At 42.3% G+C, this 14,315-nt stretch overlaps 1 protein-coding gene across 7 annotated transcripts in view; it reads right to left on the bottom strand.

The window, feature by feature from the left end:
* Positions 1-324: 324 nt before the first annotated feature.
* The window catches only part of DISP1 (dispatched RND transporter family member 1), a 200,118-nt gene continuing 186,127 nt past the window's right edge, over positions 325-14,315 (bottom strand). For all 7 annotated transcript variants that reach the window (XM_074351659.1, XM_045509488.2, XM_010973982.3 and 4 more), the window contains 3 exons: positions 14,107-14,204; positions 11,409-11,506; positions 325-3,958 (listed from right to left, as the gene is read on the bottom strand). In XM_074351659.1, coding sequence (XP_074207760.1) covers positions 344-3,958; positions 11,409-11,506; positions 14,107-14,204 — 3,811 coding nt within the window. In that variant the 3' untranslated portion in view covers positions 325-343. The remainder of the gene's footprint in view (positions 3,959-11,408; positions 11,507-14,106; positions 14,205-14,315) is intronic.

Here is a 14,315-nt window from a genome sequence, read left to right as displayed (position 1 = left end):
AGGGAGAAATGAAACTCCCAAGTAATTCAAACTCTAAATCTCTGACTCTCTGCTATGGGAGGGTTAGAGAGAGAGAGAAAACAATAACTATTTAAGCTGGGTATAAATGTGAAAAAAACAACTATACTTTTTGAAAATATAAAATTCAAAATGGCAGGGTGGGGTATTTAAAAAAAAAAGCCAACACTCGTTAGAAACTCGAGTTGTTGATCACATGGAATCTAAAAATATTTCATGGTTTTAAACAAAGTGTTCCTGTATTTTGTGGTTCCCTTTCTTAAACTTTTAGATTTTACTTCCATTTGAAAGGAACAATTGAGGCACTGATTTAATACTATATTTATTAAAGTGTTTTTATTAACAAACTTTCACCAGAAAGTTCTGAGTGTGTTAATACAGCAGGCACATTGGCTTCAATGTTTGGTATCTGACAGTCCACAGAATTGCACTTAACTCTCACAATTCTGCCACAACTTTGTGGATTGTTTGGGCAGGGCCTAAAACCAGCCTCCCCCATTAAATGGTTAAATATAAATTTTGGTTCACTCTGATTTAAATGTTCTGAGTTCACAATGACATCAGTCTGTGACAAGCCCGGCTCCACTTGCCTTTCTGCTTTGTCGGTCTGATTCACTGAACCCGAGTCCTTGTTTGCAGCCCCTCCGCTGCCCTCCATGTTTCCGATGTCTCTACTTTTACCAAGTCCCCTTGGGTGAGTCTCAGGATCACAGCATGCTTTCTGTAAAGCTCCAGCGCTTCTGCAGACAAATGACGATGGCTCTGCCACCTTTGGAAGATGCTCCTCTATGCTCTGAAGGCTGTGGACGCTGGTCTTCCCCATTTTCTCCTGGGCTTGAATGTGCTGCACTGGGTGGAGGAAGAAACCCCTAGACAGAGAATTCTGCACTCCCAGCGGTTTCACTCTGCCCTGTAGGCAGGGACAGTGGTGGATGTGTGGGATGGGATGCATGAGGCCCTCGGGGGCTGGCTGTGCAGCCTTCAGAGGTGCCAGGCCGTTCTGGACATGCACAAAACCGCTTGCAGTCGGAGCACACTGGTGGCACAAGCAGTCAGCCACCTGCTGGCAAGAGCGTGGGCCATATTTCAAATGTCTGTAGGCATCTGGACAGCTACATCGCTGATTCAGAGAGAAGAAGTGACACACGGTGTGCTGCTCGAGAGAGGGCTGTAACAAGGCAGTGCCAGCTTCAGTTTTGGTGCTTTGGTTGAGCTCGCTGTTGTAAGCTGCGTGTACTGACATCCCTAAATTCTTGGCCTGGCTGTTGAAAAACTCCGAGCAGATGTGGGTCTCTTCGTAAGTGGTCTTCTCAGAGGCCGGGCAGCTGTGGGACGCCAGGGGTTCTAATTCATAAAACTCGTGCTCCATTTCAGATTTCTGGCCCCTGGGATCTAAATGGTAAGAGTTCATAGTATGTGTCTTGCTTTGTCCCTTGTCACCAGGACTCGGGGAAAAGGCATGGGAGAAGGCACTGCACTGGAGTTTTTTAGGTAAAGGAATCTGACCACAGGTACCCTGCGGCCCAAGGCACCGGCACATGCACTGGAAGAAGAAGGTGGCGAACGCCCAGCTGATGCACATGATGAGCATCAGGAAGGTGCCCAGCTGGGTGTAGGCCAGGACCGTGGAGGGCATCATCATGGCCCCGGCCACGAAGGTGGTCAGAGCGGCCATGGCGATGGCCGAGCCCATGCGACTCAGAGAGAAGATCACCTTCCCTTCTCGGTCGGCATCCGGGGCCAAGCGGTAGGCAACCCCGTAATGGACGGCAAAGTCCACAGACAGGCCAACTGCAACCGAAATGGTGACCGATTCCAAAACATTTAGCTCCCAGCCCAGCAGGACCAGAGAACCCACGGTGACAAATATAGTTCCAGCGATGGAAATGATGGCATAGAGGCTTATGATGATGTTCCATGTGGTAAGCAGCATCACACTAAAGGCCACAGCCACGGAGAGCCCCATGGCGATGAGGGTGCCGTCGGAGAGGCTGTCCTGGAGGTCATAGAACTCCAGATTGCTGACAAACCAGCCGTTGCTGAGGCCCTCGGGTGCAGAACTCAGCTCACTGGAAATCCACGAGTCCACCTCTTTATAAAAGTGATGCATCTTTTCATAAGCCAGTGTGAAGAGGTAGGTACTCTGGAACTCGAGCACGACTGCCCTGATGGTATCATTGATGTCAAACCTCGGCCCTGGGGTTTTGCTGTCTAAATGGTAGCCCGTGCTCCTTTCCAGCTCCATGATGGCTCTCTTGATGCACAGTTCGAACACCTCTTGCTTATAGGGGAAGCTCCAGTGGCTGCAGCACGGGTACAGGGCCGGCTCATCGCAGTCCTGGTTTTCCATCCACTGCTTGAATGTCTCAATGAAGCAGCTGGTGAAGTCCTGGTCGTCCGTCTGGTAAAAGAACGTCTGATTTCTCAGTTTTTGACAAAAGTGCAAAATCCAGACCTGGGAAGCCGGGCTGGCAATGTTAAAGCTGCTGTCTAACGTCAGCTTCCCCTTGCTCTTAGGGTTGAGCGGGTTGCCGTTGTCTTCCGGGGACACGCCCCAGATGACGGTGATGGGCATGTGGAGCTCCTCTCCGTGGTGCACGCGCTCGAACATGAAGAGCTTTTTGTACTCAGCGTCGTAACGTTCGAAAGGGTGGGACGCCCTGAACACCTGGAACTCGGACAGCTCCAAGGAGGGCAGCTTCATCTTCGGGTTGATGCACACGATGTAGGCCCCGCCCACTGTCAAGGCAAGAAACCAGAACAGCCAAAGGTAGCGAAACTTAATGACGATGCACGGCAGTACTTTTTCAAAAAAAATCCGAGATGCTTCTGAGACGGCAAACAGGACTTTGTGGCACTTCTGACAGGCCACCGTCCAGCAGCTTTTGTTATCGTATATCTGTGGCTGGGGCTTCTTGAAGCAACTGAATAGATTGAGAAGATACCGCTCGTGCAGAACGACCACCGCCGGGAGCCACGTGACCATCAAAACGTAGTTCACCAAGATAGCGGTCCCCGCGTAAACCCCAAAGCATCTGATTGCCGTAATATTGCTCACGTAGTTGGCATAAAAGGCAGCCGCGGTGGTGAAGCTGGTGACGAACATGGAGAGGGCGGCGTGTTGCAGAGTGATGCTCACCGTCTCCGAGGTTTCGGCGTGAGGCTTGTCAAACTTGGTGTAGTTCCACACATCACACAGGACAAAGGCGTCATCCGCTCCAATTCCAACCAAAATGATGAGTGCGGTGAGGTTCATAAAAGGGAAAAATTCAAAGTTGAAGACCACGCGGTAGAGAAAATAGGAAACAATCAGGGAACTGATGATTGCAAACATAGTCATCAGGGTGATAAACATGGACTTGGTGTAGACACACATGACTAAAAGCACGATCACGATGGCGATGGCGGGATACACGGTATCCATCAGAAGATAATCCTGAAACAGACTGTGCTTGATGCCGAACTCAATCCCCGTGACGGTGGTGACGCCGTCGGAGGAGTTCCAGTTTTCGAAGTTGTCCAGGTAAATGTTCATCATGCTCTCCCCTTTCTCCGTGGGCGAGAAGAGCATGCTGTACTTTAAGGAGGGCGTGGCGTAGTCCGCGGTCTTCGGGGCCATGAAGTCTTTGTCCACCAGGTAGTGGAGGATCTGGTACACGGCGTTGTACTTGGTGCACTTTCGCGGCACGTTCGTGCACTTGAGCTGGTCCTTCCTCCGGGCCGCCATGTCCCAGCAGTCCGGCTCCAGGGTGCCGTTCTGGTAGTGTTTGGCGCAGGTCCGAAGTAGCTTCAAGGTGTGAGAAACGTCTCGCTCGACGATTTTCTGACAGGAGGACCTGTTGTTGAGAATCGCGATGTAGTTGCCCAGCGTCCAGCTGGGGCAGCAGGAAGCAGCCGTGGTCCTCTGGCAGAGATCGCCGAACTGGGGGTGCGCTCTGATCTGCAGAGACAGAGACACGCGGGAAGGACTGCTGTTTAAAATCAGTTCACTGAAAGGTCTGAATTACGGTGGCCTTGCGGGATGGGAAAGTCACAGAAGCTAAATCAGCATCCTCTGAATTTGGTATCAGTTTGAATACAAGCTGAGAGTCCCCCACCAAAGCTCTCTTAATGTTGCAGAGGGTGCATTTTGAACAACAAACCACTGTTTGGGGATGACACACAAGTGTGAAACAGTTTCAGTCAATGCCAGCTTAGTTTCAAAAAGGAGACAAAATTAACACCTCTTTAGTAAACATGCCTGTTCAAAGACACTTTAAAAAGCAATACAATGGACAGGCTGTGAAGCTCATGTATATACACTTATGGGATTAATTAAGAGAACAATTGTCCAATTGATATAGGAAACACATTTGTGGCTTTGCCTAAACTTTCTGGTAATCAGCATGAAATTCTTGGTGACAAAGGTACTGTATTTCAGTCAACTTAGTTGGAGGCAAAGATGATATTCTCTAGAAAACTAGCAGTGAATCAAAAAGTGATTCTGTCACTGTGCTGTACATCTGAAACTAACATAATATGATAAATTAACCGTATTTTTAAGGTGCTATCGCATAACAAAATCTAGATAAAAATTGGGAGATATTTTTAATTAGGTAAAGACTTATTGGTATTACTCTGTGTGCACTTTAGTTTAGGGTTGTTTAATCGAAAGTAAGTTCAAGATGTGAAGGCAGGAAGGGCCCCAACCAACCACAGGAAAAGTTTGAAACCAGTTTTTTAACCATCTTGGATATTCATGGACGTAACTTTCTCTAGTTGAAAGTTACGGAGCAGGGACTATAGTGCCTACAGAACTAGTAAATCTCCTTTTTACAGATTTTTGACATTTCAAAATATTGTTCTCTATACCTACTTAACCTAATGCTATATATTTATATCAATAAATACTGTATATTTAACTATAAAAAAAAGTGATTCTGGTGGTATCAGAAGAAATGATGTCAAAGATGCATGGAAAACCTGGAATAAAATTGTGTCCTGATATATGAGTAGAAAGGGGAAATGTTTCTAAATTTAAAGTATATATATGATTTTAAATACACATATACAGTTCCTAAGTAGGAATTTAATTATTTCTTCTACATCCTTCAAAGTTTATTCAAGTAGACTAAATTCCCTTTTGGGGAGCTTTCTCTTCTGGTTAACAGGGTCTGCTGCACATTAGCAAGTATAACAATTCTGGATTTAATATGGACAGTATTTCACTTAGAACACTATTCCCGGAGAAAGCTTTTCTTCTTATGGCTGTTCTTGTCATAGAAAATTGAAAAAGCGTTCCAGTGCCAAATCTGGCATTGCTAAGATTAGAATGAAGCCGGCACAATTCCACTGCCTTAAAAATCTATAAATTATGTGAATGGCCCTTCTTCCCTGAAGATGAGAAGAAGAAATATTCCCTCGCTGTTGAGGCTGTCCAGAGACCTCTCTGGAAGTGCCAGGGCTAAGGACGACCGCTCCTATCACATTCCCTTATCTCTATTTAAAAAAGGTTGTTCCAGGGCAGAAACTCCAAAGTTCAAGAAGGGCGTGAGGATTTTCTTTTCTAATAAGATTAAAACCACCTTTTTATTTAAGTAGGCTTGATGAACCATGCATTGAAATATTTTCTCATGAACCACGTTACCTGAAATTAAACAAGCCCTGGCTATAAGGATACTTTCCTGGAACTAACCCTGCGGTGGCGACCTGTGGATGACATGTAATTGGCCAGCTACTGGGAATTGCTAAAGTTGGGTGACCTGTACAGAAGATTTCGTTCTACTCTTCAACTTTTGCATCTGCTTGAATATTTCCATAATAACAAGTTAACTTTTTTTAAAAAAGAGATACTCTATTCGGGGTAAAGAAAAATGAATCAAATGGGTTGTTATACAAGTGTGCTGAAATAATGTTCATTTTAACAAAGGCTTCATTTTTAAGCTCATTTTTAAAGAGTGATAATTATTTGACATTCATAAGAATACGATAAGTAATATGTAATTGTTTCTAGGTGAAAACATTCGCATATGTTAACTCAGGGGAAACTGAACCACCTAATAAATAACATGAAACCCTAGAATAGCATCTCTCAGATAACCAGTTTTACTCCACAAAGAAATAATAGGCGAGTCCCTGGGGTCAGCCTAGGGATATGAAAGAAAGGTAATGAAACCACAGCGTCTGAGAGTTTTCAGATGGAAGAAAATGAACTGTATTCATTATGAAACCCACTATCAGCTAGAGGGAATGTGTCTGTACTTGCTGAAATAACCAGTTGCCGAAGATAAAGCAAACAGGGTTGCCAGCTAAAACGGGGAAAGAAGGCACAGAATTCTGTCCTTGAATAACCTTTTCCAATAATTGCAGGGTTTTTTTAATGTGTGTATCTGACCAAAGATTAAAAAGCTGGCCATGATAAACATAGACCAAATACAACTTTGCTGGATGCTATCAAAAATAAATGTGAATAGGCCTTGGGAGGGGGAGGGGGCCAGACCTCAAATTCAAAGGTGGTACTGACTGATGTACAACCTTTGGAAAACAGTTTTTGAGGAGTCTCTTACAGGGTAAGACATAAGGACAGAGAAGAGACATCTACCCTGAGCTGGATGCCAGTTCCCTGAACCTACAGGAATGGAGCTCAAGGACTATCTAGGCTTTCGGGGGGTAAGGCCACGTGTCCCCACTCAGCCAGCCAGCCAGCCAGCCAAAAGGAAAAAATATTTATTGAGCACCTACGCAAGATGAATAAGGAAAAGTGGTCCTGCCCTCAAGATCACAATGAGGCAGGGAATCAGACAAGAAAACCAATCATTGCAATTCAGCATGAAACGCAGCACATTACAGGTAAGGGTCTACATGAACCTGTGGAGACCGCCAAAGTCTGTCAGTGCGATGGGACAGCGGCCCTAACAGCCGTTTGTGACTGAGACAGTTTAAATACAGAGTCATAGATTATATTGTGGGGCTTAAAGAGCTTGGCAAGCAGGTATATATATCTTCATGCAGAAGGCAGCTATATTTTTGCCATAGTTTTGGCAAAGGGATTCATAGGAATGATTTAGAAATCTCTGAAGTTTATAAAAATAAGAATGGCATTAGTGAGAGCAATTTCGTCTGACTCTCCTGAGGAACACAGCCTTTTTCATTCTAGGTATTCACATAGGGGTGTTTTAGGGAACCATTTTTGCTCATGTGCTTATAACATGTCTTTGCACACTTCCCTAGTTAGCTGGGGTGAAGTTGGCTTAAAATGGGAGTAAAGGAAGAGGAGAAAAAAGAAGAAACCAGCAGAGTTTTAAATGATATCTTAAACTTGTAAAACTTTGGCTAAGTTGAAGATATGTTAAGAGGCTGAAAAAGGAGAAAAGGGGAAAAAATTCAGTGCTTAATACCAGGTTCAGTCAACTGCTGGACTCTCCTTCCCCACGTGGCTGAGTTCCTCCTGTATGGAGTTGAAGGGAGCCGAGAGAGGAAAGAAAAAGGCAAACAGCAAGCGCTCCGTAGTCCTCTTTAAAACAACATTAGAAAACACATTTCTGGAGTCCTCTAAGCTGTAGGGAGGCTCCAGCTGGTCCATAAAAGCTACCCTAGTAAAACGGGTCTTAGGCACCGAATTTTAACTCCCTTCTTTAGGATGACTCGTCTGAACTCCAACTGCTGCAACACGCAAAGGCTAAGAAACAGGGCAAATGGTTTCCAGCAGAGTCAAGATTAGAGAAACACACTTCCTGTTACTAACGACTATCTGCCAGTGCACCCAGTAGGAACCAAAGTGCAGGGAAAAGTTATGAAGAAGATCAAGGGAGTCAACTGAGGCTCCTTTTGAAAGAGTCTAAGAAAACAAGCATTTCTGTGGGGAGGTAGACAACAGCATCAGAAACAGAAGCTCTTCACTTTGGAAGCCAATGCCTGTCTGAACTCTAAGTGGCATGTAATTCAAATGAGATCGGGAGTCTGAACTCAATGTGCTATAAACACAAGACAGGCGACAATTGAAACATCTGGTCTCACTGCGATATTACACTGATTACCAGACGTTTTCTGGAGTCAACCCACCAACAATTAAGCTCTTCTGCTCTGTATCATTTGGTGTGTGTCCCATTCAAATTGATGTTAATAATCAAGTGCTTAGGTCAACAGCTAGGATTTAGAGGGTGGGGGGATTGCCAAGTGGTCTCAGGACAGAGTTTACTCAAACCATCATAACAAATAAAAATCCTAAAAGGCTCCAGAGCTGGGAGACTTAAAAAGGTACAGTCATAATCTGAAATCTGAACTGTTAACCAGTAGTTATTATTTAAGATATCACTGGATACATTATCTCAATGAGAAACATATATTATTTTGGGTTCACAGCAGAGTTTGAACTAGACTATAAGGGCATTTGCAATTGACAAAACAAATATTTATTTTTGGGGGGGATAATTAAGTTTATTTATTCATTTATTTATTTTTTATGAAGGTACTGGGGGCTTGAACCCAGGGCCTCCTGCATGCTAAGCATGTGCTCTACCACTGAGCTATACTCTTCCCCCACAACAGTAGTAATTTAAAAAGTTAAAATTACAACTCTGTTCCTTGAGGTAGAATTCTGGGGCCCTGAATTCAGTTTATTCATTTATTGGCATGGATCTATATTTGGCTTGCCAGTTCATTCAGACATGTGAGTCTGTTCCTCAAATTTTCACAAGAGGATCACAAATCATTGAGTTGTGGTCGGGGATTACAGACTTGAACTCATAGCTCTCCAATCCTTATTACGAGCCCAGTAGAGAAAAAAAAAAAAAAAAAAAAAACTCAGACAAGCACAGTACATCTATTCCTTTAGACAGTCTAAACTTTGCAAATGCATCAAACTGAACCATCAGAAACCACGTATTTAGATTTCATTGCTTTATCCTGTGTAGAAATGCTTCTATAATGCTTTCCTGCTACCAAACAACCTGAGATATGGTTTACAGATCAGCTAAGATTCAGTACTGTACTTCTTGTAAACCTGCTGTTAAGAACTTTCTTCACATCACATGTCCTTTATGAAGCCTAAGGGGAATGGTCATTTCCTGCCTTAGTATAAGGGAAAGGCGGGCTTCTTCTAAAAATCAAATTTGTTACCCTATTTATATGACTTTTGTCTCTGATTATGAATTCCTTTTTGCTCTGGCTGCCAGGGAGGTTGGAGACAAGTTTGCCACTCACCACCACTCAAATATTTGGAAATGCGGGATATTAATGCTGACTTTTACCATCTGAAATACATATATACACAGTGTTCACTTATAAAAACTGTAATGGTATAGTACTGCTTACTGGCTTTTGAGTCTTTGAGTCCATTAAGGTCTAACATGTACTTACAGAATAAATTGCTAGCTCTTTAAAAAAATTTTTTTTAATTTTCGAGGTGGGAGGTAATTAGGCTTATTAATTAATTAATTTATTTTAATGGAGGTACTGGGGATTGAACCCAGGACCTCATGCATGCTAGGCACAACCTCTACCACTGAGCTCTACTCTCCAGCCTTGCTAGCTCTTTTTTAAAAAAGTACCTATTCGAGGCCATGATGATTCTTTGAGATTCATTTGTGTGGGAAATGGCACATACAGTACAAGACAAAACAAAACTGGGGGGCAGTGATATGTGTTATGGAAGCATGAAGAATGGTGAGCAGAGGCACGACCCTGGAACTAGACTTGGCCGCCTTCAAATCCTGCATCTGCCACTTACCCCCAGTGTGAACCTTCCTCATCTATAAAATAGGCAAAACAACAGTGTTTCATTCATAATGCTGCCATGAGGATTACATGAAATAATTCATTAAAGTGTTCCGAACACTTCCTGACAAATATCAACAACACTCAGTAAACATCAGCTATTAATCAGCTGAGTGAATTCAATCACTTCAGAATCTTCAAGGGAGGGAAGATCTAAAGACCAACTGCAAGGGCAGAATGAGGACGAAAAGGTATAGAAGTTAGTGAACTGTTCTCATCCAAGGCGTGATTATCAAGTAACCCGACTGACTTCTCTAAGCTAAACTTCTCAGCCGCCAAAAGGTGTTATTCCAGGGTCCCAGGTCCATCGTGAGGGATGTAAAGGGTGCAGCGTAAAGTCCTGCACAGAGCAGGTACTCCGCATGCATACTACTTTAGAGTCCTTTAGAGTTCACTTTCTGTATGAGAAGGGCTGTAACCCACAACAAGAGAAGTATGTTCGCAGCTTCCAAATAACATGCCGATAGCTGTAGAACAGAAGGAAATGGGACCACTGGTTGAGAAACTTTGGGCTGTTTATAGATGGTTTGTGACTTTGATCTATTTGGAGTTGCACAGAGACAAGATGGCACGCACAGAAAATCCCGATATCCTAATCAATGGACAGTTATTTGCAGAACATATAAGCAGCCTCTCAGAATGAAGAAAAAAGCCAGGAGATCTGGGACTAACTAACTAAGTGACCTGGGTACTTCTGTCAGCACAGTGAGAGTGCCAGTCTGTAGGTGATCTCAGAGCGTCCTTTCTACCTCCTATTCCATCGAGAAACCCTGTTGATAGGACAGGTGACTGCACTGGGTTGTCAGGCTGGCTCTTAGCAGGGCATGTGATTAGATTATCAACCGACCAGTGATTTGACGTTCTAGAATTATGCTAAGAACACCATGAGCTCCTTTTCTGCCTGGTTACTGTGCTTGGACAAGTGCATTAGTGACATCAGGCAGCAGTTTCTACTTGGATAAACTACCTCTGAACATGTGAAATTGACAGCTTTCCCAAGCTCAACGGGTGACTTTCCGTTTTCTGGGACTGACATCTTTTGGCCCTAGAGGAAGTGCTTGTCTCCTCGCATCCTTCTGTCTTACAAAGCAGCACGGTGTTTAGAGTGCAGAACAATCTGGATTGGAACCCTGGCCACTTCCATAGATAATGTATTTGTCCTTTGGCATCTCCTTTCCTAGCCTGTGCCCTAAATTCCCCTTTGACAGTACTGGCCCCAAAGACCCATTGATTGCCAGAAAGGTGAGCATTTCACTGCACAATTAAGATGCTGACAACTGCCTTGGGGGTAAATGGAGTGAACAATGAAACTAGATTAGGAAAGAGGAAATATAGCAAACAAAGAAAAAAAGGCTTAACAATTACCTGAAAGGAAATAAGCTGTGAAATAATACAGAAGACTATCATGTACAAAGAACACAGTGGGAAAGGAAAAAAGAGTCTTTATTAAGGAAGATAGTAGGTTTTAAAAGTGGGGGAACAGAGACACTTTGATCCTGGGATCGGAAAGAATGCAAAGCCAGCCTGCTGGTGTTTACTCCTCAGTAGGTAAGCCACTTAAGTGCTTTGGCAGTAAAAGGAATTTTTAAAGTATAACCTTACTTGTACTAAATATATTTCAGTTTTACTTTACATACCCTTGAATTATCTACATTGCACATTGATTTAATTGCAGGTAAATTCCACAGTGTCTCCCCTCCAGCTGAAGTAAATACTACTCTGGAATATCGGTCACCTGGTGATAGGAGAAAAGAAAAGAAAAAGGGTTATAAATTATTCATTTATTTCATAAGACTCAGCATTCAGAGACAATTCAAACTGGGAAACCACATAGGCAATTCATTAGCAGTAGGCAATCCTGTGCTTCAACAAATTCCTGGAGAAAATGTTAAAAAAAAAAAAAAAAAGAAAGGAAAGTAATTTTATAATATTGCTTTAGCTCAAAGCCTTTGTCTAGTCACTATATCTTAAAATTCATAGGAGTTATGTAACAAATCTAGTTCTGATCAGACTGTAATTAGGAAGAATAATCCGTAGGAACATTCAGCAGAAAATTAACTGAATGCCTGCCTCTTCATTTCACAATGCATCACCATGATGGTATATAACATCGAAGGATGATGCCCTGGGGAATATCAAGAATGGATTATAAAGATGTTCTCTTTGGCAGCTAACTAGAGAGCAAAGATGGCAGGTGATCAATTTCAAAGCACTAAAAACAGTCAACTAAGTACAGAATGCTGGCCAGGATTACAGACACAGTCCACATTCTGACTGAATGTTCAGAGTTCCAGAAAAAAATTTTGGAGATCATACTAATACCAAATATATTTCTGAATAGGGAGGTTGTGTGATATACTAGAAAGAGCATGGTCTTTGGAGTTAGAACTGGGTGTAACCTGATTCTGTCATTTACTACCTGGGTGATCGTAGGCAACTACCAACTTCCCAGAGCAACAGTTCCTCATCCGTAAAATAAAGACAGCAGCACCTTCTCAAATAGGTGTGAAACTTTAATGAGATCTTGATAAATAGGTGCTCAATGAGTAGTATTTCTGCTTCCTCAGCCATTAAAAAAAATTAATATGAACCAACTGAAACAAAGCAGGTTAGTTTTCTATGATCTAAAATGCCCAATTGTGCTGACAAAGAAAATCAGTTTGCAAATTTATGAAAACAGTTTTATTACATGAGCTTTTATTCATGACCATGAAGTTTTCTTTAGTAAACTCTTGCCTTCATCCAATGGCTATTAACATATGTCGATTGATTCTGAAGACCAAAACAAGCCTTGTGGCAACTGGCACATTTCATTCTTAAAGAGCCAGTGATGGCTTTAGCCAAGGCAGAACCTACTACTCATGGGACAATACTTAGCATTGACTACTAAAATGTATACAATGTATTCATGAATGTGCTAATGTTCTTCCCAGTTAAGATATTAACTGACAGATGTTGGTTAAGCAGTATATGGTAACACTTTGAGAGAAATAAACTAGTCAAAATTGTGCAACTAACCAGTGTTCAACTTTTCTAATATGTCTTTTAAAATTAATTCTTGTTTTTATTGAAGTGTAGTTGATTTACAATGTTAGTTTCATGTGTACAGCAAAGCGATTCAGTTATATACATACTTGTATTTATAAATTTTTTTTCAGATTGTTTTCCATTTCTCTCATTACCAGAAATTAAATATAGTCCCCCATGCTATACATTAGGTCCTTATTGTTTAATTGTTTTATATCTAATATATGTTTTAAAAGAAGAGACAGAAGAAGAAACTTGCATTGCTTTCTGGGATCAGTTAAACATTCTTTCTAATCTCCTACTTTCTATTACTATATAGTGAAACAGTGTTCAAAATAAAGACCCTGTGGTTTGACAAGATCTAGAAACATCAAAGACCCAATCAGGTCCCCCCAGTGATTTATGGAGATAGGAAAATACACATTTTAGAAGGACTTTCAACAATAACAAAAAGCTGAAACCCAAAGAGCGTCAATGTTAATATTCATTTAATCAGAAATTGGAGTTATCCACAATTCCTCATTCGTAATCATGAGGGCTAATCAATGACTTACAGACTTAAACAGGGTTCCTAGAGACCGATTACCCCTTCCTTCCCCAGCAGCGCAGAGGGACTGGACTAGGGTGATGCCAGGCCACAGCAGATTTTGTTCGGTGAATTTGCTGCCAACATTTCGAGATCTAGAGATTCCACATTGAAATCTGGATTCCTGACAGTATTGGGCCCTTGTTTTTTCAAGGCCATATTCTGCTGCACCGTCACCTCCTGCTGTCTGACGCCCAGCTAGCGTTTCTCATTCATCCATGAGCTAGGTCCCTGAGGCCTTCCAGCTTTGGACCTCTGGGCTTTATTTTGTTCATTTCTCTCCCTCTAGTGCTTAGTGATGAGGTGGGCACAAGAAGGCTATTAATATATGCTTTTTGAATTAATTAAAAATTTAAAAATTAATACAGTGGATTATTTCAAGGTTCAATCCAAAAATACATACAAGGAATTTTTCAAATGACTTGAGATTCTGGGCAGTGTCAAGAATTTGTATTAGATTTATAGCATTCTTAAAACCGAATATAATTCAATCATCTCTTTCTTACTAATTTTTAATTCTAGGTAAAGAAATTCAGATTAGTGGCTGACTGACCTAGAGAAGTAAAATTACAAGTTAATTAAGCTAAAATCTCTTGAAGCACAGCAGAAAAGAATGAGGCTGTGGGACCAGCCACACACTCCTGGCGGTCTAGACTATTAATCGTGTTCAGTCCCAAGTGCCAGGGAACGGTGAGAGGTTTGTCACCCACAATGTCACTCACTCGGAACGTCGCAGAAAAAGCTGTCTTTGTGGAAGTTCCAGTCCACTTCTCTTTTCTCTCTTTCATAATGATCGTCTGACCATCTATCATCCCGATGGCTGAAAGGGAACAACAGTTTGATCTTCAATAAAGCCCTCACCATTTCAAGGCTGACAAGCCTCCCGGTAACAGTACATCCTCAAAGTCATGGCCTATTTACCACATGATAT

Source organism: Camelus bactrianus, chromosome 23 (genome assembly GCF_048773025.1).
Source record: "Camelus bactrianus isolate YW-2024 breed Bactrian camel chromosome 23, ASM4877302v1, whole genome shotgun sequence".
Lineage (NCBI taxonomy): Eukaryota > Metazoa > Chordata > Mammalia > Artiodactyla > Camelidae > Camelus > Camelus bactrianus.
This window is presented reverse-complemented; position numbering and strand designations above follow the sequence as displayed.